Here is a 23,690-nt window from a genome sequence, read left to right as displayed (position 1 = left end):
CAATGGCCGAAGAGAACATAGACGGCAGGAGACGAAGTGCTCTCACGAGCTGTTATCTTTACTCAACGGTGTCACGGTGTCGAATTGATTGACGAATTTCATGGTACATAGGAAAGCCTCATGGGCTAGAGGAGTTCACACCTGGACAGCCAGGGTTGTACATGTACACTTTGCCACTTTGCGCATATAATGAATCATATGTTGCTTTTTCACCACAGATAATCTCAACTTGTAGCACACTTTCACACAGCAGCAGGTAATAATCATCAAATTCATAGTGCAAGTGCGGCAATGATTCTCAGTGCTGCTACGAAGGGTGGCGCTTATTGGGCACTATTTGTGCCCAATTGGCGAATGAAGAGGATCGACAGCACAAACTGCCTATTTCTTACCGGGGTAGCTCCCTCTCTGGACCCTAGGTGCATCCGAGGCGCATCTAGACTATCAATATTTGAGTACCTGGACGTTTTCTGCAGAATCTGGTCAGCCTGTGACAACTGGTTGGGCAGCAAAACCCTAAAGTTGTAAACCTTCAAACGCCTCATCATAGAGCCCCTGGACTTCCGCGCATTGTCTGATGTCGATCAAGTCTCTGCAGCTAACTGATTATGCACATGTAACCCCATCGGCCGAGGCCTAGCTCCCAGACTGCAGTACAGAAATGACTTGCACTGGCGTCCAACATTTCCAAGGTTATCTAAATGCCAACAGCCTCATCATCGATGAACCTAAACAGCGGAGACTGCACTGCACGACTTTGACTTGGGATCACCACGTTCAATAGACACGGCTCGTAAAAAGTCAGCAACAGTGACTCAAACAGTCATGAGTAGTATCCGACAACTTAAATGAAGCGAAATTGTTAATCTAATTATTCCCGTCATACAACCGGACACCCCGCACTCCGGCCAGGGAAGGCACACCTCCTGCACTCCAGCAATTATTTACCTCACTTAACACTATTCAAATATGAAGAATAAGCACCGTTCAAGAGCAGGCCAGACATCTTGAACTGCTCGACTGTCAGCCGCAGCCTCTACGAATGGGTTCGCACCATCTCCTGGTGTAGCACCACCACGGTTTCCATATACCTGCCTAGAGATATGCTTTTTCACCATTTATCAGGGGAATAGTTAGAGAACGCCACAGAAAACATTTCACAGTCGTTAACTCTAAACATTTCCCTTTGCGGTCGACACCAGGTATTGATTGGCTCAAGACCAGCAGCAAGCGCAGGGCAGGCGAGCGGGCTTGCTGCGCTGCACAATGTATGCGCAATATAGAGGGGTGTCGTGTTGGGTATCATTGATCGGACCCAGCGCCATGGTTGAGATCGAAAACCCATCGCCCCGTTTCCGCGCAGTGCTACCCAAGGCTTGCCCAGGTAGGCAAGAGGCTGGCATGCTAGGTAGGGGGGGAGGGAAATGAAAGAGACGTGTGCTTTTGGGAGGAAGGGTAGATGGAGCTGAGAGGATGTATTTCAAGGGTCGTGGGTGATGGGTGGCGAGATTGGTCAGCCTTCTTTCCATTTGTTCGAATGAAATGTGCTGGCTCCGTACGACATGTCACATTTTATGGCAACCCCACTGCTCTCTTGATGGCCCGCTAACCCGCTAGAAGCGACGCTGGACATGGGGCGCTTGGGGGTGATGGTGATCAAGTCGACATGGCTGCAGATGCCACAAATAGGTGGATCGCCGACGTGGGTGTGTGTGTGCCTCCTGCTTCGTCTGTGTAAAAGGACAGATGGTGCTGCTGCTGAAGACAAACCACCCGGTTCACGCCATCGATGTCTTCAGGGTCTTCGATCTCGCATAACTGCAATCGCGAGCTGAAACATTGAATATTCCCGGACTGGGGGGCAATCCCGTACAACCCGTCTCGTCTCACATCAACCAGCTTTCTCTCAAGCCCCGATTATCGGCAATGACGGGCCCGGTCTGCTCTGTTCGGCCGCAATTCCACGAGTCGGGTTTGATGGGCATCTCACTGTGATTATCTACGTAGCTCCTTTGCGTGCCCATGCGTGCCGCTGGTGGTGCCCGCCTCCCCGGCTGCATTATTGGAAATAGCGGGTCACTTTGTACTTTGGACATACTAGCCGCCGAGACACATTGACTCAATCGACCAACAGCCTCATCGGGCAACCTCCCGGGCCTGATACAGTTGACGAGCGGTCAATATTTCTCGGCTCCTATCGCTGAACTGCGCCAGACCTACAATCACCCAAAAGGGGATGAGTTGCAAGCGTCGCCCCGGTCTGGTTACTCCGCGCACCATTTCGCCGGATGCCGGCAAGGTCGTCATATCTTCTGATTTCTGACAGGGGCCGTTTGCTTTTCACAGATCTGGGTAGGAAAGATTACTCGACCATTCATACCTCTAATGCACTTGCCTGCACCGCATATCCCAGCCGCAGACCGCCACCCACGGGTGTTCACATGTCCGGGTCATAGCGGCTGCAGCCCCTGTTCTCAAGGTCAACCTGGCTCCGTCACCTTGCGCCGAGTTCCCATGTCGATCTTGCAGATATTGCATGCGAACACCCTCGAGATCTCATCGATTCATTTGCGGATTCGAGCATCTGCACTAGGTTACTCCCGCAGTGTCTCATTCTTTCCAAGGCATCCCCGTCACTCGATGACCTGACTAGCGGGTGGGCCGGTGAAAGCCAGACACAACAATGGGGTTTCACTTTAACCGCGCTCCTTAGGACTTCGAGCAATAATCTAATTCAGAATCAGTGGCATACCGTAAAAACACGTTGCTGCCTTTCCATGGCTGTATAGCCCAGTTATGGGCTGGGTTCATGTCCTAGGCTTGACTCCTAAAACATACTTCTCCGGCACCAAGAATGTGCATCAGACAGATGCTCATGATACGTCGTATTACCGCTTCATGGCTTGCTCTTCGTGAAACTACCATCTCTTCTCACCTGTGAGCGGCATCACCAGCCCAATGGCGAAAGGCGAAATGAGGTGCGGCGGGACCGGTCGACAGGCCCAGAAGGCTCAGAAGGCCCACGGGCTATGTGCCGAATCTTTTCATTCATACTTGTCTCCAGGTGAGGAAGGTCTTTTGGAGATCTGTGCGGGCTTCGAGTTGTCAGATCCTTCACATTTTTTCCCGAGTCATGTTGTACGACTTGAATTTATTCCCCGTGCTGGAATACGGTTGTCCAATTACATACTTCATGATGATGATAACGAGTTGTCTTAAGAATTATTCTCGGTACCGGTGAACGATTTGATAAGTATTATATTCCTAGATACTCGGGTAGTCACGCGGCCTGCGGCGAATTTCGAAGAACTTCGTAGCAATAATCCACGTCTGAGTTGCTTCTACAGACACAGGCTTTCAGTCGTCGTCGTCGAAAAAATAGAATCATGTTGACCCATACCCATATGCAGGCATTCCGTGGACGCCTGAAGGATATGAATGATCGCCTTTCCCGGAATGATACCTAGGGCGTGCCCGTGACTGGCCAGCGTGGTACGAAGCGTACTTCCCTTTCGGGACTGCAACATTCCTTGACGAGTGGCTCTACGACGAGTCTGTATGTACCTCACTTTGAGCATGGAGAAGGGTGTGTCATGTGATCAGGGCGGGCGTGGACAGGCCTGTGTAAGCATGGCTTTCTTAGAACTCGTTGATGATTAGCTGGTGGCGTGGTGGCGTAGTTTCGTATACGCTGCTCGTTGTTACTTTCCCCAAGGGAACACATTAGTGCAGAGAGATTAAAGGATCTATTTCGACAAGATCTATCGTGTGTCTATAAACCCAACACAGCATACGTCAGTTGCTGCATTGAAACGAACACAGGTAATGTTTCCCTCGAAGTGCTGAATACTGCATCGAGACTGTAAGCATCCGGTCACGGTCTGCTACGTTTTCATGGCACTGACAGTCATCAAGATTCAACTCTATCGCCTACTGACCCGCTGTTGAAGAATACCAATACTGATGAATGATCGTAGTAATTCAATGACTCTGATAACGTTTATGGTGCCTTCGTTTTCCTATAAAATATTGCTATTCTTCGATAGCTGAGTGTGTCGACCAGTAAGACGCAGCCGTGACGGCGGTATACAACCCAAAGGGACGAGCTATCATGAAGGCTACAGCTGTCATCTGGAGCTATAGACCTGTGGCATCAGTACACACTCTTCATAATGCCAATTTTGAAGCTGTATACTTCCTTCGGGAGTTATACGGTGATTCCAGTTACGTATACCCATCAGACAACCGCCCGCTTAAGCATCTAGATCACCCTAACTCTCCCTTCCGGCGACCAATCCCTCCAACTACCCACCCTACCCCTACTCTCTCGTGAACCCCTCTACAACCCCCCTCAACCTCCCCATACCCTCAAGAAAAGCCTTATTCTCACCCCTGACCACCTGCATATACTCATCCGTATCGTCTGTCCACCGTCTCACATACACAGTCCTCATCCCCACCTTCCTCGCCGCCCTTAGGTCGTACGCATGCGCCGCGACCATGACGCTCTCCTCCGCCTGGACGCCCACCAATCCCAGCGCCTTCACGTACGCCTCGGGCGCTGGCTTGTACACCCCCAAGAGCTCACTCGAGAAGAGCATCGAGAATATCCCATTCCGTCCTAGGCCCGACGACCGGACGAGGTCAAGCTGGAGGCGTGTTGTGCCATTGGCGAGCACGAAAAGCTCGATTGGGGTTTCTGTTCCTGTTCCTGGACTAGAAACCACCTTCTTCAATGTAGCCATACCCGGTGACACATCCGGCCAAGCTTGCATTTGATGCCAGGATTCCACCGCTCTTGCCACAGTTTCCTCCTTCTCCTTGCCAAAAAGTGGCTTGCATGCCGTCGCCCACGGCTCCGCGTCCAAAAGACGCAACAGCGTGCGCCTATGCGTGAGGTCGATGTCCTCTGACGGCAGACTCAGGGCCTGCCGGGCGTGGTTCTCGGCGAAGAAGGCTTCGCGCCAGACGAGGGCGAGCTTGGAGCGCGTTTCCGCTGGGATGGAAGAGGGGAGGGAGGAGACGACGGTGGTGTGCCAGTCGAGGCAGGTGCCCATGAAATCGAAGAAGATGGCTCTTATGGGGGGCATCTTCTTCTAGTGTATAATGAGTAGGAATAGGACTGGTGGAGAATGAGGGTAGAAAGTGTTGGGTCATAATAGCTGTGGTAGTTAGATGGACACTGAATGATGCAATGCTAACAAGTCATTACAATTTGAGGGACAAAATTTGCTGACAGAAATCGAACCCCCCTTAAAGGACTTCTGAGTTGGTGCATGTGACTGTTCAATATGCGAAGATGCTGGCGGGGTCAACTTACGAAGGGTGATGAAATATAAATTCATGTTGATGAGCGTCCAGCAAAGTATCCCAAATCGCATGAAATATCGCAAACGGGAAGCCATCACACCCTTCGTCGATTGAAGGATTCGTGACTTACATGTAGCTTCTCGCAGCGAAATCAAAAAACGGATTTGGTGGTTAACTTATGAACAATGCAGTCTTAATGCTATACTTCTATATCTATAATGCTATTCCTGCTATTTCATGTCTATATGGATCCAACAATGTACTTTCTCCTGCGATAATCCTGCAACAACAGCTTCAAAACTTCCCTAGTAACCGAATGATATCTATGCAGGACTGTGTTTTGAGCCAGGCCAGTACCGCCACCTCCACTCTCTGTAGTGATATTTTTCTTCATTCCCCGACTCTTGCGAAATCGAATTGCTGTCATCTACAGTTCTGCTCTTTAGTGAATATGTTGCTATGCAAGGCGCAGAAGTGACGTATTCGATTTCTTTTTTAGTCACTTCCTAGGCATCCGGTTCGGCGGTGGATTTGGTGATTAAAACTCTGGTTTAACAGAAAAAACGATACCGCAGATTTGTGATCTCGTGGCAGCCGATGCCGATTGCGTGATCCTCCTTTTGCGAGTGGAGTGAGCCAATCCACGGCAGCACAAACTGGTCATACACGACGGTCTTCAATTCATCTCCATCAAATTCTGTTTGACCAAAGTTGATCACTCCTCTTCATATCGGCGGCGGCTCCAGCGAAAATCCTTCCCGGAGCACAAACGGATTCGACCGTATGTAACAGCTTACATCCCTCTGCTTAGTGCATTCGTTCAAGAAGTCGTGAACCTGAGGCAACACATGACCGTACTCAGCCTCGTTACCCTTAAACTCCGGAAGTCCAATGAGGTTGAATGGCTGACTTCGTGCTTTCTCAACTGAGTCGTCCACGAGAACTGTATTCGTCTGATCCCATTTCCTTCCTAAAGCAGCCTCGGGGTGGCTTGCACTGATGGCTGGATCCTGCCAGAGCTTCTCCAGGCGCTTGTAGACCTGCACGCGCGCACTGTAATCGGCTGGAGTCAAGCCGAGGGTATCTCGCGCCCATACGGCCACCACCTGCTCTCGCTGTTCGGGCGTGAGCAATTGCAGCAACATCTTATGGACATTGGGCGGACGAGCGGACGACCAAATCGCGACCTTGAATGTCCGTATGCAATAGTCCAGGAATGTGCGCGCGTGGGGTCTTTCGGTAAATTTGGATGGGGTTTTCAGGTTGGGGCGATACAGTAGTGTGCCGTTCAAATCAATGACGACCAAGATCCTGCGCGCCTCTGGTAGCTGCGTGGGCGACAGGGAGGCTTGCTGTATATATTCGGAGGTCGGGTTGGGAACGCCGCCTGAGGCCGGCGACGGAGCTGTCCTTATGTCCCTCTTCCATTTGTTGGGTTTTGCCTTGGTGTTTTGGGAACCCTGCTTAAGTTGAATGCCTCGTGGTAGAGCCGTGACGGACGAGGAAGGGTCGTGTGGAATTGGGTTGGGAACATTCGAGCCGCTCAGAGCACCAACGGATGATGGGCGGCCAGTGGATTCTTCGGGCTCGAAGGGAATGTACTCGGGTGTGTTTCCAGTACTAGGGGGTGTTGGGACTCTGCGAGCGTCGTTCTGGGATGATGATCCATCGAAGTAGGTAACTGGTTGTGAGACGTTATACGCAGGCGGTGTTGGGTAATCAGTTATGGGCCGCGTCTCAAACGGCGCCGCTGCGCCATTGAGACTCGCATTCCTCGCGCGCATTTTGTAACGCCTGTTGTGCTCTTGAGAAGGCATGATCTGGATAGGTTTCGTCGTCAGACCGTCATGTTCTGGGCCGATTCTGGTGGTCCCAACTGCGGCGGCAGTCGAGCTTGGTCGAAAGAGGGTCTTTTGGCGCCAAATCTGGACACCGAAAGACCTGACAAGGGCGCGACGGCCAGTAATAGTACACTGCATGGGCAACTCTAAGACTGCTATCTGTGCCGATGAGTCTCGGCAGTCGCGAAATGTCACCAATATCTATGGAGACCCGCCTCTGCTTGCGATCATCCGTGCAGCATGACGCTTCCAGTCATTGCGTAGGCGAGATCTGAAGACGTGTGCGGCTTTGATCAGCTCTTGCTGCTTCTCCATGGCGCCTTGCTTATCGATTAGGTCGATAAGAAAAATATAGTTTATCTCCTGGACCACCGCCACTCTTCCTCAAATTCCGAGTCGATACTCAACCGTGCTAATCCTTGATCATACTCAAAATCCAATAATGGGGCCTTCCAAGTCCTCAAAGCGCAAACTACCCTTCTCGGGCCTCCAACGCCGTGTGCGCGCACGCAAGGAAGAGCCCGAACCTGAAGAAATCATCGAATCCTCCGAAGGAAGCGAAGACGAGGACGAAGACGCCAGCGATAACGAAGACGAGTCGCAGTCCGACGCGTCCTCAGACGAGGACGAATACAAGGAAGATGCAGAGCCAACTCTAGACCCTTCACAAATATCCTTTGGTGAACTAGCCAAAGTCCAAGCCTCCCTCCCGCCGCGAAAAGGCCGCCGCAAAACCGCCCCCTCCGACTCTGGCTCTGGCTCTGGCTCCGAGTCCGGCGCAGACGCAGACGAAGCAGAAGCCACAACCACGTACGGCTATGATCCCAAGCGTACCTTCAAGCCTGTACAAGGCCGCAGCTCCAAACATGCCCCTGCCGAGCAAACCTCCAAACGCGCCGTGACGCGCAAGCGCGAAGTAGTGCCCGTCCACAAGCCCACAGCGCGAGACCCGCGTTTCGGCCCCCTAGGAGCCCATGGCCCTCCCAGCGAAGACGCCGTGCGGAAAAACTACTCTTTCCTGTCCGAGTACCGAGACGCGGAAATAGCGACGCTGCGGGCGACCATCAAGAAAACGAAGGACCCGCGGGCGAAGGAGGAACTGCAAAGGGCGCTGATCTCGATGCAGAGCAAGAAGCTTGCGCAGCAGCGGAAGGACGAGGCGCGGGCGGTGCTCGAGGAGCATCGGAAGCAGGAGAAGGAGGCGGTAAAGCAGGGGAAGAAGCCATTCTACCTCAAGAAGGCGGAACAGAAGAAGCAGGTGCTTGTTAAGCGGTTCGAGGGGCTTAAGAAGAGAGATGTAGATAAGGCGATTGAGAGGAAGAGGAAGAAGATTGTTTCTAAGGAGAAGAAGGACTTGCCTTGGGTGAGACGGGAGAGGTGATTTGATGTGACACAGCACGAAGCCAACGGTCGTGGTGATGGTAGTTGTCTAGTAGAGGAGTAGTTTACATGACACCACCATGGGCATCGTTTGTTGAAGGCCCTCCCCGTTGCGCAATGTAATACTGAAGCCAATATGAGCACGATTACTATACACTTGCCCCTGTTGTACACTCTATACTTTGACATTCAACTCCGTCTTCTTCAGCGCCTCCTCAAACATCTCCCTGCACCGCACCTTACTCCCCAACTTGGCGCACAGCAAAAACGCCCCGCTGAGCTTGCGATGCAGACTATACGTCTCCTCGGGCGGTGGCGCCAACCTCTCCCGGATCATGACGGGAATGAGCCCCTTGACCCTCTCAGTAATCGTCTGGTCACTGAAATCATAAATCTCCGGCGCACTCTGCAAGAACGGCTCCGCCAGCGTCAACACACTGGCCGTATGCGCGTCGAGCATGGTCCTGCTCTCATGGCCCGTCAGATAGCCCAGACTCTCAGACAGCTCCTTCACAGCCAGGCGATCGGACCTTGCGGCCGCGGCGAGCAAACTGACATACTGGGCAACAAACCGGTCAGGGAACTCGCGCGAGGCGCCGAAGTCGAGCAGCTCGAGCTTCTGCGTGGACGTATTGTACAGAAAGTTGGTCCAGTTAGGATCCGTCTGCATGAACTTGAATTCTGTGATCTCGCGGAGGCAGAGGCGCAGGATTTGTGTGCCAATCCAGTCGCGTTGGTCCTGCGTGAAGGACTTGACCCGCGTCACGCCCACGCCTTCCATGAATTCCATGGTGAGGACCTGTTTGCCCGAGGCCTCGGGGTATATCTTGGGGACGACGAAAACGTCGGGTTCGCTGGCGAGGAGTTCGCGGTAGCGTTGGCCGCATTGCGCTTCGCGCTCGTAGTCGCATTCCCAGCCGAGTTCGGTGCGGGCGTTGTCGATGGACTTGTTGAGGTACAGGCCCTTGGGTAGCATTTTGGAGGCGGTGAGGAGCATGGATAGGTTGTCGAGGTCGGAGTTGATGGAGTCGGCAACCCCCGGGAACTGGATCTTGACGGCTACCTTCTCTCCAGTTGACTTCAGCGTGGCTCGGTGAACTTGCCCGATAGAAGCAGCCGCTATAGGCGTCTCCTCAAACTCGTCGTATAGCTCACGCCATTCAGGCCCAAGGCTTGCCGTCAAGACTCGGTCTCTTTGCCAAGCAGGCATGTAGTCGGCCCGATCTTGGACTCGCTGCAACACTTCTTGGATGGGCGGAGGGAGCATTTTTGCGTCCTGGAAGCTCATCATCTGCCCCATCTTGAGAGCAGCACCTCTCATTCGAGACAACTTGGCTACGAGTCGCTCCATGTTGCCAGGACTGAGCAGCACGGAGCCTTGACTACCTCCGCCAAAGCCCCTGCTGAAGCCTTCAGTAATAGCTCCGCCGAGCATACCGGCGGCCAGACCTCCGTAGTTCCATATCCTACTGAGTCGAGTGGCCGGCACTTTAGACTCACGGAGAATATAGGCTGGTTTAGCAGGTTCTTCGGATGGCGCAGTTGTAGGCGACACGGCTTCCGAACAGACGTCTTGGAGCAGCTCAGCACTCTTAGTAGTATCCTTTTCGCCTGTTTGAATCGCTGGCGGATTGACCTCTGTCAAAACCGTCTCCTTCGCTTCTGTCACCGCACTGGTCACCGAAGTCAGGGCAACGCCCTTTGCAGTCGGTTCTTCAGGGCTAATTGAACTGATCACCGAATCATCTGACTTCGACTCGGCCCTTCCGTGACCGAATTCTTTAAACCAACTGGGCTTTGGCGGAGGCGAAACCGGTCGTTTCTTGCCAATGAAATCATCCTTGCCGTCCAAAAGGTGGGATCCGCGGCTTGTGTGAAAGACGTTGATGTCCACCTCGGGTGGAAGATCGTCCTCCTGAGGTTCGGTCTCAGTCGCATCTCTTACTGCCCTGGTGTGTTCGGAACATGGGTTCAACAAAGAATCTTTTGCCGTCTCATCAAGTTGCTGCTTTTGAATTCCGCCTTTTGGGTGCGAGGAGAGAGCTTGTCTCAGCGGGCTTGATAAGGGCGGTTGGGTGTTGATTGCCCCATTTTCAGGAACGGGGCGCACGAGGTTCTTGTATTTGTCCTGTTGTTCGAAAACGGAAGATCCAAGGTTCCGTTTCAGGTCCGTATGCGATATCCCAGGGGATGATGTCATGCCAACAATATCTGGCCCCGGTCGTGAAGACTTGGCTTCAGCTTGAACAGTCGCATCTGACCCCGATTCTGTTGGCGATGTCCTGTTCCCCGCGGCTTCCGATCTTTGTTGAGGGTAGCTGTTTTGCAGCTCCCTTACAGAACGCAGTATACTGGAGGTTTTCCCATAACGATCTAATTGCTGGGCCCGAAGCTCTAGATGCTTGGATGCAACGGATCTAGAGGCTCTGACGACAGCGGCCAAATCGACGAGAATATCGGCGTACCTCATCGGGACGGGAGATGCACGGGAATTTCGTGAATCATCTCATGACTTATGCGGCCATATACTCTCGGGTTTGAGAATTGTCTCTTTGGATTTCGAGTTCGCCGAGTGCAGTATCACTTGTCTTGGAGATCCTCAGTCGTCGTTGTCATCGCTTTGTAGAAATTGAGATGTCAACGAGCTAGCTACATTTGGCTAGTGGCTATTGACGCCAGCCGAGACTGGGATAGGAATACTAAGCTTACACACGTTCCCGTTGTCATATTTTACTGCAGTTGTTTCTTGATGTATATTTTTGCGGTGCTAGTATCTACATGTAGTCGCCTTTATGAAGCCATAACAATGTCCCCATCAATGCTATCGAGACTGATCTCAGCTAATGGCGGGGCCAAGCTCTCCATCTCCTGCAGGGTATATTCCACCAGATAACTCTCGTCGACCAGCTCTTCCATGCGCTTGTAATGCCTCTCCGTGTAGACTTTCAGCCCATTCAACACCTCTTTCAGACTCTTTTGGCCTCGGGCCCCTTTCACCGAAAGGTTCGAGATTCGTGATGCCGGATAGCTCCGAACCAGAGCCCATAATATGCGCTGTGCCATGGGTGCCGTCCTGGCGTTCGTGTTCCAGTCCCGTAACCTCAGCAATAGTAGGAACAGCTGCTCATCTGAAAGATTGGCTAAAACCTGGTCCACGGCCTTCAACCCCGACAAGCTACCCTCGTCGGGGGTATTCGAAGACACGACTTTCGTGAAAAGTGAAAGAAGCCTGCCGGGATGGTTGAGCTGCAATGCCAGCGTGATCGCTTCTCGGTAGGATCCAGTGCGCACGTGGTTTTCTAATTCTTGCTCTTGTTGTATCAACATCTCCTGAGCTTCGTTCGAAGCAGCTTGAGTCTCTGACGATGTATCCTTCCAGAAAGTGACGGTTGAATCGCCGCTGCCAGATACAATCATGTTTGTCTCAGGGTGCACAGTTAGTGCCCACACTCGATCCTCGTGGTTGTCAAGGGTGCACTCAGGTTCATCACGGTTGACGTCCCACACCTTGACTAGCCCATCACCGCCAGCACTGGAGAAAAGAACAGGCTTCTTGTTGCGATCCTCACTAGCAGGTATTTTGAGCCAGGCAACCTTCAAAACATTGTCTGTGTGGCCTTCAAATGTGCGCAGGCAAGAGTAGTCTGATAAGCTCCACAGCTTGATGGTTTTATCGCCACTTCCAGTGATGACTACACCCTTTCCTGCAACAGGACCCTGCTCACCCTGGATAACTGGCGTGTTTGAGGGGGCAAAACTGACTGACCATACTCCGCGGCGATGTCCACGGAGAATGCCCTGTACCTCTCCTTCTTCAACTGACCAGATCTTGACAGTCCGATCTTGCGAAGCTGAAGCAAACATCTGGGATGAATAATTGACATCAATGGCGTTGATGTCTTTGTCGTGGGCCTTGCGGGTGAATGCCGATCGAAGAGACTTGTTGCTATCTTGAGACATCCTTGGGATCTCCCACCTTTTGATGGTCTGATCCTTGGAACCGGTGATGAGGAAGGGGGGAGGGTGGCTCAGTGGGTCGGTGAATGCTTTGGAACCTTCCACAGGCCGCGCTCTAGGTAGCGCAACCGCGCCTATGGACTCGGCATGGCCTGAAAACGTCGTATAACACGTGTAGGAATTGTTCGCAGGATCTATTCGCCAGAGACGGGCAGTATTATCCGTCGCTCCAGTAGCTACCCAGTGACCTGACCAGTCCACGTCAAGTGAAATAATGATTTGGTCGTGCCCTTTCAGAAGAGCAATATCTTGACCAAAGTAATTACTCGACACCAACCCACTTGCCCCATCCGATGGTTTGGTCACTGAAATCAATCGAATATCTTCCGAGTTTGTTGCCAGTGCCAACATCGAGGAGTCAGGCAATAGGTAGCGTAAGTCGATAATTTGGTCGTGCGTTCCTGATATCCGACGGAATGCAATGGGTGCCTCTGAGGAGCTCTTTTGTATCGGATGATGGTAGAGAGCCAGGGTATGGTCCAGTTGAACACAGATAATGAATGGTAGTTCTGGTCTTGACACGGCCCCAATAATGGATTCTTCGTTGCTCTTTGGTTCTTGCTGCTTGGTGAGCCTCTTGCCAGTCTCAGTATCCCAAACAGACACCCAACCAGCTGAGCCCGCAGTGTACGTCAAGCGACCGTCCCCAGTGAACCCCACAGCCTCGACCTCCTCAAAGCAAGGAACAACTTTCCGAACTTTCCAAGACTTCGAATCCCACCAGGTAATCGTCTTGTCTCTGCCGGTTGTCACCAAAGTGTTCTGGTCGGGCGAGTAGTCCAAGCCGCGGACATCGGAAACGTGGGATTCCAGATTCGCTACGACGCTGCGCTTGTGTAAGTCCCAAACGCGGACCTTTCCATCTTGGCTGCCAGATGCCAGACGGAAACGCGCCGTAGCAGTGAGGTCTTCTTCGGGCTCGTCGTCGGCGGTCTTGGACTTTCTCCTCTTCTTCTTGTCGTCTTTCTTGGCGTCTACATCGTGTCCCTTCACAGAGCCCGCTGCGACTTCAAAAAAATGCAAGGCAGACACCAGCACACTTGGTCCGCGGAAGGTATGCGTGACATATCCACCGACAATATCCCACACCTTGATCGAGCCATCTGTACCACCAGTCGCCAGGAGGGTGCCAGTTCGGTCAACCGCGAGGACTATCACGGGAGTCCCATGGGGTTTTACGGTTCGAAGAAGTTGCGGCGTGATGGTATCTTTCGATTGGGGCGATTTCAAAGCGTATATTCGCATGGACAAGGACCGAGAGCACACAACAAGGTGGGAGCCAGACGGTGTCACTACATGTTGGTCAGAGCGATTGCTGTAGGGTAGATTGGCGGCATTACTCACATGTCAAGGTGGAAATCCCCTCCCCATCGCCTTCGATTTGAGCAATGTGTTTTCCTGTCGCCGGGTTGGTGAGGACGACATCTTCGCCGAGGGTCGTTGCAAGAATTTGGGCGCCATTGTCTAAGGCAACCGCACCCCCCGTAAATATCGGTCGGATGACCTCGGTCACCTCGAAAGTCGTCTTGAAAGGCGCCTTGTTCGCCATCTTTGAAATAATGACAAGAACGCGGCGTGAATCGACTTTCAGATGGTCGAGGGCAGCTCGAGGTGGGATATTCTCAGATTTTTTCCCTTTGATAACGATAACACTGTATCGGGGGTTCAGCTGCAGGATCGACCGCCTCGTTGCTGGTCATTGCTTCGGGTCAAGTCAGGGGTCCGTTCACCAGGCCTCATCTCAGTAGCCCATCATTCATGTCGCATGGTAATCTCGAATCCAGATTGATTCATGATACACATACAACGATAGCCTTTATTAATGAGGTGGCCTTTTTCTTTCGATACCCCATAGCGACAGCCGATCACTTCTTCAGAAATATGGAAGTCGGTCGTATTGATTAATCCTTTGCGACTCCCCTGTGTTGTCACCGTCCCATCCTATCAGCTTCGAGTCGCAAACCCAAATAAGCCACGATGGGAAGGCTTGGACCGTTGACCTCCCAGGCTCTGGTAAAGGAAATTCCAGTCAGAATACAATTAACACTTTATTCTGACAAAATTTCTAGGGCAGATCGCCTTATGACGATGTTGTGGAAGGCGAAGGAGAAGCAAACCCTCGTGAGCCTGAGCCGCAGTACGATGAAAAGGGTCGCATTGTCAACCATGAGACCAAGACAATCATCAAAAGCCTCATTCGAGCGCACAACGAAGTAATGCAAGTTATTGGTGTAGCCGAGCCTGAGAACGGGGGCATCAATGAGTCAGAGCTTGCTCTTGCCAAAGAACATCAGGCGTATGAGAGCGAGACAGGAAGATGGTTACTGCATGTTGGACACACGCTGGTAACATTTGGAACATGGGGAGTGCACGGCGTGCGACAACGCATTCTTGTATGCCCCCTGCCAGCTTTACAAGATCATATTACTGACCAGCCTGCAGCTATACAAGTCCTACTCTCACGTGCAATACTCCAAATTGATACCTTATGAGCGCACCCGGCATTCCTATGGAAAACTTCTCCTGGCCGGTCTGTCATCTTACGTCGTCATGGAAGGTTTGGGCACGAGTTCGCTAGTTTTTGGCAGGACGAAGAAACGATGGTATGTTCAAATTTGAGAACCGCTGCGGGAGGGATCAATCATCTAAATCGACCTAGGTTGGAATATGGTATGGGTTGGATACGACTCCATTTGCATCTCTTCTTGACTATGCAACAAGTAGACTTGATACCGGCTTCTCGCTGGATCCCAGATATCATGTTCTTTATCCCCTTTTCCAGCTCCTCTCCTTTTCCTGCCCCACCTGCCATCGAATCTCTCAACGCCTCATCCATCGGTGGCTGGCTCGCCAGGTTGGTCGCCAACGCATTCCCCTATGCCGTGTTCTACTTCGGTGGCCGTGCGTATGAGTACACGACCTACTTAATCAAACCTCACATCCACAAGCGCCTTCCGCAGCCATCGAGAAACAAGCACTTGGCACAAATATGGGAACGAGCACAAGCCGCAGCCGCTCAAACATCGCAAACGATTGCCGAATCCCCAACTCTGGGACCAGCTGACCGCGAGATACGGCATACACCACATTCAAGTCAGGATATGCACATACCGACGCTGAATGCACTCGAAGGCCAACCCAATGGCGCCGAGCCTGGAATACCTATCGGGGCCATCCGACGACAGAGCACATTCTCGAACCGCGGCGGCGACCCGGACTACGGCACCGATGAAGAGGATGCCGAGATTCTGGGTAATACGCTCATCAGCTTCGACGTGGATACAAGTGATTCGACAGAAGAACAACGGGCCGGGGTATGGTCGGCAGAACTGCGCCCCAGCTACGGTGGTGATGGCCGCCCCTCGCCCAAGGAAGAGCCGATATACGTGGTGAATCCACTCACGAGTCTGCCATCCCTATTTGCTGCCGACATACTTACGACATTCGTCACGCGCGTTATTTGTGCCCCTGGCGAAGCGTTGGCCCTCCGAATGGTTGCGAAAGCATTTTCTCTCCGGAGAGGACTGCCGACGGGTCATATGTTCCCGCCGCGCTTCCTGCACACCATATCGTGCCGCAGCTTCGTCAACGTATTCGGCCTCGAACTGTTGCGGCTGCTCATGTCTGGTGAGGTCTGGGCTCTCACCACGGTGTTGTCCCAGTGGCTGCACGTGACGGAGGAGGAGTGGAAGGAGATTCATAAGGAGGAGCAGGAAGCGGAACAGGCGGCACAACAAGCGGCCGACCGAGCATCGTAGTGGGTGAGTAGCCGGATGTGGGTTTCGCTCGTTAGCTCGTCTATGTGAGACTTTTATTCCCAATATTTATACAGGACTATCATTTTCCTGGAAGAACTAGCGTTGTTGTGAACGGTTTGCACTAAGTGGGTGGACACAGTATATGAAGGAAATACTTGCTGGCTCCCCGGGCTGGCTGGCTGACCATACAAAAGCAGTCGCTACAACCGCTTCTTCGACCGTCTGGAGTCTGTCAAGTGATCTGTGAATCCTTTGTAAGTATGTTGGTATCTCAGACGGGTTTGGCTTATCTCTGGCGTTCTCAAATCGGCGCTACTCTTAAATGGTGAATTCTCCTGGAGACTTCTGAGTCGTGATTTGTACGTGCTCGAAGTTGCCCTCAAGCATTAAGGTATTCTAGAGCTGCGACAAGTTTTTTTTTTCGTATGACTAATAACAATAGCCCACCTGAATTACTGATATATTTCAGGAACAAGACATTGAGATATGCAGGCATACAGTCCAAGTCGAGGGTACAACAAGCATGAATCTACCTCAATCCGGAGCCTTACTCGCGTACATAAGAGTTAAGCGCAAGAGGTTAGTTGGTTGCCCTGGCGTGGAAATGGTTACCTACAATTTGCGTCAACAAAAATCTGCAAACCGTCAATATATAGGATATACTGAGTAGGGAAAGTCGGTAGAGCATGAAATATCCTATTGGCAGAACGAAGGAAGTCTGTCGATCACTTCACTAGTTTTGCCAGTCCGACTGGCCTATACACACAGTAAGGGCTACTAGTACAGAAGGCTGATTCGTCTTGAGGACATCGGGTTCCCGAGATACATATTCGTGGATAAGTACTTCCTTTTTGCAGACTAGTTTCATGAATATACTATCAACCGGGATTGTTCGGAAGTATGTACGCGCCATCCTGGTAAATCCAGTTACATACTGGTTGGCAACATTGTCTTGGTCATATTGTGACATCTATCCTATCATGCTAGAAATGATGATGCGTACTCGTCATTGACAAGCATGACTGCGGCCAACGCGCATGATTAACTCATGCTGTCGCTGGGAACCGGCAAGCTGGACGGGGTTCGACCGAATGGAACACCAGCAACCCCTCCGACGCGCTCGGAGGCCGGCCGGATAGACACCGAGTCCTGATCGGAGCTTCCTCAGCGGTGATTGAAAATTTCTAGTTAGCAGGTACTTAACAACATAACATGTAATGTAGAGAATATACATCGGCCTCTAGGGAGTGGTGAATCTGATGCTATCGATCCTTTGCAGGCAGTTGAAATCAGATTAAATGAAATCCTACTCATACGATGTTGATGCGTGATACGCGGCCGGGAGGGTCTGGAGGTACTCGTTGTATGGAGGACAATCGGCCAAGAAATACTGACACTCAAAAGTGTGGGAGCCCCAGGATTTCGGTTGATTCCAACGATCTACCCAGCCGTCACAATGAGGGGTTGGGGGACGGGGGTCCAAGCGGACTACAACAAAACTGGAGAAGAAGGAAGTAGCGAGGTGCCAGTGGGGCCGTTCTTGCCGTTCTTGCCGTGCAAAATCCATGATATTTTAATATGGCCGGCAAACAAGGGTGAAGGGCCAGATATTCTGTCATGATGGTTCATTTCATAAATAAGTACGAAGTAGCCGCCTTCTGCAGTATTTGACGGCAGATTTGTTCCTTCTTTTTTTAATACCGCAGCAGAAATAGCCAGTGAGCAGTCTGGACCATCTCGGATTCCACCCTCGCAGCCTTGCATTACATACTCGTAGTAAGAACCCAACCTGGGCAATTCCGCTCCTCCGAACAATGCCCCAATCGACCCACTCACATCTCGTAACTTAACTTGTAAGTAGTCCATTACCTCGTCAGTTGTCTCCGTTACCATCCACCCTTGTGTCCGAATGATGGCGTTGCATCTGTGCAACCGGTTTTGCCCGCCCAAAGTGCCCTTAATCAACAGGCATTGCTGGCACCATTTCCAATATTCGACAGCTCATAGGATTGAGGTCCACTACAACTCACGATAGGACCCGTAAACCATCCAGGCATCCAAAAGATTTAACTGGTGCGTCCCGAAATTCGCCGTCGACGACAAGGGTCTAGCAACAACCATTCGCGCATGCTGCCTCGTGGTTTGTAACTTTTTCGTTTGATGACCGGTCTCATCTCAAAGTATCTGGGGCAGCGCCTTCGGTGGGGCGGAGAATTGCCCAAAAAGACAATAGCATGCCAATGAGGAAGACTCCTCACTTCTGCTCCTTCACCTTCAAGGCTGTCCGGAGCTGCATCGGCATGCAAGTCTGCAGCAAAGAACTTCTCAATACACCGTCGTTACGAAGTACAAGGCGATTATCTGGCTTATCGTTGGAATGCCTAGCATTCTTTGCTTGGGACTTGGGCTGGGCGCACAATGTCATATTGTGATAATGGCGGTGTTGTATCTTGACTAGAGGTCGACGGTCACAAACTCTGTGGACGCTACTGCCGCCTTTTTCCTGACTCGTCGTCTGAAATGGTCTAGTGATGGCTAGGCCATGTTCACGAGGAGTCGCCCAGCGCCGCCCGCAAGGTGAGCAAAAGCAGCGGCGTGTTAGCTAACGAGTAGAACGAGGTGATTGGCCGCTCCACAATACCCATTGCGGAGGGGTTCGACGAGTGTGGACATGACATACTCTGTACTTCATCAAGTCCTGGAGGTGGAGCTGTCCACCAAGTTGGCTCGCGTCTCGCGTATCATGAACCGGGGTACCGGCAAACGTCCGGAAAAGAACATTGAAGAAGATGAACCACCCACCAGCCCGCAAGCGGATTGTTGGTTCACAATCTACGTTTTTGACTGTCACGAGGCGGGCTCTTACGGGCTTCAAGTGAGCATGTGAGAAGCTCCCACAAAGTCTCACCAGGAAAGCCCTTGTCTAAGCGCAATGACAAGCATTTCAGCATCTAACTGCTTGAACAAGTTGTGGGGTATTATAATGCGACTACTAAACGCTAGACACATCTCTGAGGGCGCCATGCCAGGTACCTAGCTCCCTTTCAAGACGTGTATCTGATCGCGTGGGAAATCTACATGAAATATATTATTCCTTGGACCCCCGCCTGTCCGCCCCGCGCCCCGGCCACTTTCATCCTTTTCCACACCCCGGACTCTTTTTTGACATTTCGATGTTGTCAAGACTCAAACTTCCAATCTGTACATCCTGCGACGCTGAAATCGAAGCTCGTGAGACAATACCCCGAAAACGAAGAGAGAAGGTTTCTCCTCTGCCGAACCATCGCCGCTGACATCGTCGACCTGACGCAGCTTGCAAGTAGCGTCAAAAACACGCTCGACTAATAGGTTCTCGAACCGCCTGGCAACTTTATTCCCGCTGCAGCTCGACAGGATAACTCGCATATCTTCCACTGTTCTTTGGGTAGCCCGCGATTTATTTGCCTTTGTTTGGACGGTTGGACACTTTCGCAACGAGCCTATAAATGAGAGACTTACATGATGACCCCTGAAACCGCAAATGTAGCTCGCAGCTCGCCCGAGCAGCCGCACACCGGGAACTCGACAACGGCCACACCAGACGTTACTACGGATATGAAGCCCGACGGAACGAGCACCACCTCACCGACGAAAAAGCGATCAGCTTCCCAGTCGGATCCCAACGGCGCACCGAAGATTACCAAGAGACGAGCCGCCAAGGCAAGATTCATGATACCCAATTTCCAGACTCGCGGCTAACGTCGTCTCAAAGGCTTGCGTCTCGTGCCGCGCTCGCAAAGTGAGGTGCGACGTCGTTGAAGGTGCACCGTGTGGCAATTGCCGATGGGACAATGTGGAATGCATCGTCCAGGAGAGCCGCCGTCGAAAGTAAGTGCTGGCCTGCCCGTTTCGTTTCGTGCCTTTCTCTATAATCCTTTTTTCTTAGTTGCGCCACTTGTCTCGAGAAGCATATCTCGCCCCAACCGCTCCAAACGCTCCAATCTCCTGGGCGCAAGACTGACACCCTGGTCAATTGCAGGAAGAATATTTTCGATCATGCGTCGCAAAACGCCGAAGCACTCAAGGCTAAGATACCAACCAATCCGGTCAGCATCAGCCCGGCTGGCGAAGTTCGCCGTCCCAGCGTAGTGTCTCTGGCATCGACGAGCATGGATGTGACGAGTGCGCCTGCGGGTCAGCAATGTGCGAGTCAGCCGGGCTTCTTGAAGTTGGATGGCGGCTTGGAGGGTCACGTTCCGCATCTCATCTGTAAGTTGGCGATCCTCGCCTGTCATTGGTCCCGCCAGTTTTCACATGCCAGAACCTCACCAACCCTCTGATCTGTCGAATAAAATAACGTTTCTGACCACGCGACTCGCGTGTGCGACAGATCAACAACGATCAGGGCTGCAACCGGACCCATTGCTGCTGGCCGCCCAAATGCATACTGGGAACAACGCGTCCAGGTACCCCAGTATATGGCCGAATCCGCGTTCAAGTCAGACCGCCGTCGATGATGCCAAAACGGCTCAGTTCCTAAATTCCCTCGAGGAGCCTGATGCAGCATCGCAGCTGCCGGCATTCATCCGTCCACTGCCAGGCAAGATTGCTGCTGAGGATGTGAACTACTTACACGTGAAGGGAGCTCTCACACTTCCCAGTCTCCCGCTACAGAATGCGCTCTTACGCGCCTATGTGGAGTTTGTCCATCCTTACATGCCCTTAATAGAGTTACACGATTTTCTCAGTGCCATCAACTCGGTGGACGGACTATACGGCCAAATCAGCTTATTCTTGTATCATGCCGTCATGTTTGCGGGGACGGCTTACATCGATGTCAAGTATTTGAAGGAAGCGGGCTACGCCAACAGAAAAGCTGCCCGCAAGGTTTTCTTTCAGAAGGCGAGAGTATGAATGCATCCTCATAGCCACGTGTTGAGTCCGTCAGCTAACGGTCCTAGTTACTGTACGATTTCGATTATGAGAGCGACCGACTCATACTCGTTCAAAGCTTGTTGCTCATGACATATTGGTATGAAACGCCAGACGACCAGAAAGACACCTGGCACTGGATGGGCGTTGCCATCTCACTAGCTCACACCATTGGCCTTCATCGAAACCCTGCCAATACCAATATGTCTCTTCGCAAACAGAAGCTCTGGAAGAGAATATGGTGGTCTTGCTTCATGCGGGATCGCTTGATTGCGCTGGGTATGCGTCGACCCATGAGGATTCAGGACGAGGATTTCGATGTGCCCATGTTAGAAGAGAGCGACTTTGAGATTGGGCCTCTAGCAGATGACGTGCAGGTGATCAATCATGACTGCACACTGGTCCGTGACGTTTTGATGCAGCAAGAACTTGCCTTGATGTGCATAGCAAAAGCCAAACTCTGCATGTGCATCAGTCAGTAAGTACAGCGGGTGTTTCCGCCAACCTGCGAAGAGTCAGACTAACCAGTTTCAAGGATGTTGACAGCGCAATACTCGGTCCTCGTCCGCGATAGATCGAGACCGAATGCGACCAACAGCACCATGATGCTCCACCCCAAAAAGCAACTTGACAACGTCGAAAACGTCACGGCGTGTGATTTGTCGCTCGGGGCCTGGATTGAATCTCTGCCACCGTGTTGTCAGTACCGAGCACTTACGCCGCTCGACAACAAAGACGGTGCTAAAACTATAGCTGTTCAGAGGAATTTGCTACACATGGTCTATTACACCACCATCTCGGCTCTCCACCGCCCCCAGTTCTTACATTCCTCCCCCGTGCAGGCCCCGACAGCGTCGAGACAGGCCCAGGAGCTGTCACGCATGAAAGTGCGAGACGCCGCCATGAACATCACCCGTATGGTATCAGAACTACACCATCTCCATCTCCACAGATACCTTCCAACCACCGGGGTGACTGTGATTTTACCGGCCATGATCATTCATCTGCTTGAGATGAAAAACCCGGTTCCGCAAGCCCGGGATAACGCCGTCCGGGGGTTCCGGCAGTGCATGAAGGTGATGGAGAAACTGCGCGACATTTACGCTGCAGCTGATTATGCTGTCGCATTCCTCGACGCGGCACTTCGGAAAGCCGCCATTGACCTGCATGCTGCTCAGAGTGCGACAGCTGGAGCATCTGGGGCAGATAAGGCAATGTCCCTCTTCCCAGCTTCTGTGATGGTCAACTCCACACCGCCGCCGGAGAATGCGCCTTACATGACTCAGCCCGAGGCCGAGTTGGTCACCGGTAGCCATGTGTATGTGCCGCCGACTGATTTGGTGGCGGGCAACTCGCCGCCTCAAACCGACAAGGATGGCGTGACGCCAAGTGCGAGCGGTTCAAGCGATACAGCACCTGGAGCCATCGATCTGGACATGGACTTCAATGGTGACGATCAAGACGAATTTGACTGGAACGCGCTAACTGGTACCAATATTGATTTTGACCAGTGGCTGCATTTTCCTCCAGGCGAAGCTGGCGGCGCGAAGAACACGGACGTGACAGAGCCGACATTCTTGGGTATATTAGGCGACGGGACTATGGCACAACCCGTGCAGTCATGATCCAGTGCGATTGCCATGCTTTGAACGGTCCTTGGGTATACAACCATAATCTGGTGTTGGAAGAGATGGAAGACCTGCGAACAGGCGGCTCAGGTGTTGAGGATACGTTAAAAGTTTTGGAAGAATAATGAGACCACGGCCAAGCGCTCAACTACATATACCCCGATGAGATTGAAGAGGGCGAGGCTAGACAGGTGGCCAGTATAGATATAATCATGTAGGCGAACGAGTCGAAATAAATGTGAATATGCCAAACCATGACCATGATCAAGAATATGCGGAATGAACGAGTTAAATGTGTGCATGGTTCGTTCTCGGCGCGGGCCACTGCCAGTCCACGGTCAGGCGACTCCGTCACACACAGCGCGTACACGCTGAACATGCTTCCGGCTGGTACGAGAGACTCTCGGACGGACGACGCAGCGGCAAGGACGGCAGTTCCATAATTTCGTGGGTGTCTCGGCACGCATAGGGTCTATGCGGTTAGTTCTCTCAATCCGCTGAGTGAATGTGTCCAGAAGCGGTGATGGATGACCCCCAAAGCCAGATTCGTCAGATCCAAGCTCAAGCTCGAGCGGCTGGTCGTGCGCTGCATCTTGACAGCTTCCCGCGGCAAATGACGTTAGACCGTCCACATGGGATCGGCACAAGCAGCCTTGCTCGGAGCTTTTGCCACTAGCCACTCGCTATTGGGACTCCATTAGTGCATCGTTATTGATCGTAGACAGATAGTGCAGTAGTAATGAAGGGTGTTGAGTTGAGCATTGTGTTCCCATGGCAATGCAGATCATAAATCAGGACAGCACAGCATTTACGGCGAGTCATCATCACGGTTCTCGAGAGCCGAA

General features: G+C 52.1%; 8 protein-coding genes across 8 annotated transcripts; 4 read left to right on the top strand and 4 right to left on the bottom strand.

Moving 5' to 3' along the window:
- Positions 1-4,319: 4,319 nt before the first annotated feature.
- BCR38DRAFT_470262 (HAD-like domain-containing protein) lies at positions 4,320-5,354 on the bottom strand (the record flags this gene model as incomplete). The annotated part of the gene is made up of 1 exon (XM_040862831.1): positions 4,320-5,354. Exon 1 carries the CDS (start codon positions 5,088-5,090, stop codon positions 4,320-4,322), a length of 771 nt encoding a protein of 256 aa, XP_040720850.1. The 5' UTR covers positions 5,091-5,354.
- Positions 5,355-6,041: 687 nt separating this feature from the next.
- On the bottom strand, positions 6,042-6,731 carry BCR38DRAFT_317314 (HAD-like domain-containing protein; the record flags this gene model as incomplete). Its single annotated transcript, XM_040854721.1, has 1 exon — positions 6,042-6,731. A coding segment is annotated over one exon (690 nt), but the record flags the coding sequence as incomplete, so codon positions are not given.
- Positions 6,732-7,593: 862 nt separating this feature from the next.
- Positions 7,594-8,532, top strand: BCR38DRAFT_329982 (uncharacterized protein; the record flags this gene model as incomplete). Its single annotated transcript, XM_040854917.1, has 1 exon — positions 7,594-8,532. The coding sequence occupies one exon, from the start codon at positions 7,594-7,596 to the stop codon at positions 8,530-8,532; it is 939 nt and encodes a 312-aa protein (XP_040720848.1).
- A 174-nt stretch (positions 8,533-8,706) lies between these two features.
- Positions 8,707-11,001, bottom strand: BCR38DRAFT_331834 (ABC1 family-domain-containing protein; the record flags this gene model as incomplete). The annotated part of the gene is made up of 2 exons (XM_040855094.1): positions 8,707-10,446; positions 10,633-11,001. The coding sequence occupies 2 exons, from the start codon at positions 10,999-11,001 to the stop codon at positions 8,707-8,709; spliced, it is 2,109 nt and encodes a 702-aa protein (XP_040720847.1).
- Positions 11,002-11,272: 271 nt separating this feature from the next.
- BCR38DRAFT_416316 (WD40-repeat-containing domain protein) lies at positions 11,273-14,175 on the bottom strand. Its single transcript, XM_040859092.1, has 2 exons — positions 13,893-14,175; positions 11,273-13,840 (listed from the first exon to the last, which is right to left on the bottom strand). The coding sequence occupies exons 1-2, from the start codon at positions 14,095-14,097 to the stop codon at positions 11,322-11,324; spliced, it is 2,724 nt and encodes a 907-aa protein (XP_040720846.1). The 5' UTR covers positions 14,098-14,175; the 3' UTR covers positions 11,273-11,321.
- A 350-nt stretch (positions 14,176-14,525) lies between these two features.
- BCR38DRAFT_330941 (uncharacterized protein) lies at positions 14,526-16,306 on the top strand (the record flags this gene model as incomplete). Its single annotated transcript, XM_040855008.1, has 4 exons — positions 14,526-14,561; positions 14,618-14,941; positions 14,991-15,117; positions 15,183-16,306. The coding sequence occupies 4 exons, from the start codon at positions 14,526-14,528 to the stop codon at positions 16,304-16,306; spliced, it is 1,611 nt and encodes a 536-aa protein (XP_040720845.1).
- A 3,715-nt stretch (positions 16,307-20,021) lies between these two features.
- Positions 20,022-20,177, top strand: BCR38DRAFT_329769 (uncharacterized protein; the record flags this gene model as incomplete). Its single annotated transcript, XM_040854902.1, has 1 exon — positions 20,022-20,177. A coding segment is annotated over one exon (156 nt), but the record flags the coding sequence as incomplete, so codon positions are not given.
- A 548-nt stretch (positions 20,178-20,725) lies between these two features.
- Positions 20,726-22,842, top strand: BCR38DRAFT_331559 (cutinase transcription factor 1 beta; the record flags this gene model as incomplete). Its single annotated transcript, XM_040855067.1, has 3 exons — positions 20,726-21,193; positions 21,247-21,695; positions 21,753-22,842. The coding sequence occupies 3 exons, from the start codon at positions 20,726-20,728 to the stop codon at positions 22,840-22,842; spliced, it is 2,007 nt and encodes a 668-aa protein (XP_040720843.1).
- Positions 22,843-23,690: the final 848 nt, after the last annotated feature.

The sequence above is a fragment of the Pseudomassariella vexata genome (genome assembly GCF_002105095.1).
Source record: "Pseudomassariella vexata strain CBS 129021 chromosome Unknown BCR38scaffold_1, whole genome shotgun sequence".
In the NCBI taxonomy this organism is placed as follows: Eukaryota; Fungi; Ascomycota; class Sordariomycetes; order Amphisphaeriales; family Pseudomassariaceae; genus Pseudomassariella; species Pseudomassariella vexata.
The sequence above is the reverse complement of the archived record's forward strand: the minus strand, read 5'-3'. Positions and strand labels throughout refer to the sequence as shown.

Bases quoted from the DNA above. Each gene is read 5' to 3' on its own strand.
- BCR38DRAFT_416316 (XM_040859092.1), bottom strand. From the start codon at position 14,097: ATGGCGAACAAGGCGCCTTTCAAGACGACTTTCGAGGTGACCGAGGTC. The intron at 13,841-13,892 runs GTGAGTAATGCC...ACCAACATGTAG, and splicing joins GGGGATTTCCACCTTGACAT to TGACACCGTCTGGCTCCCAC.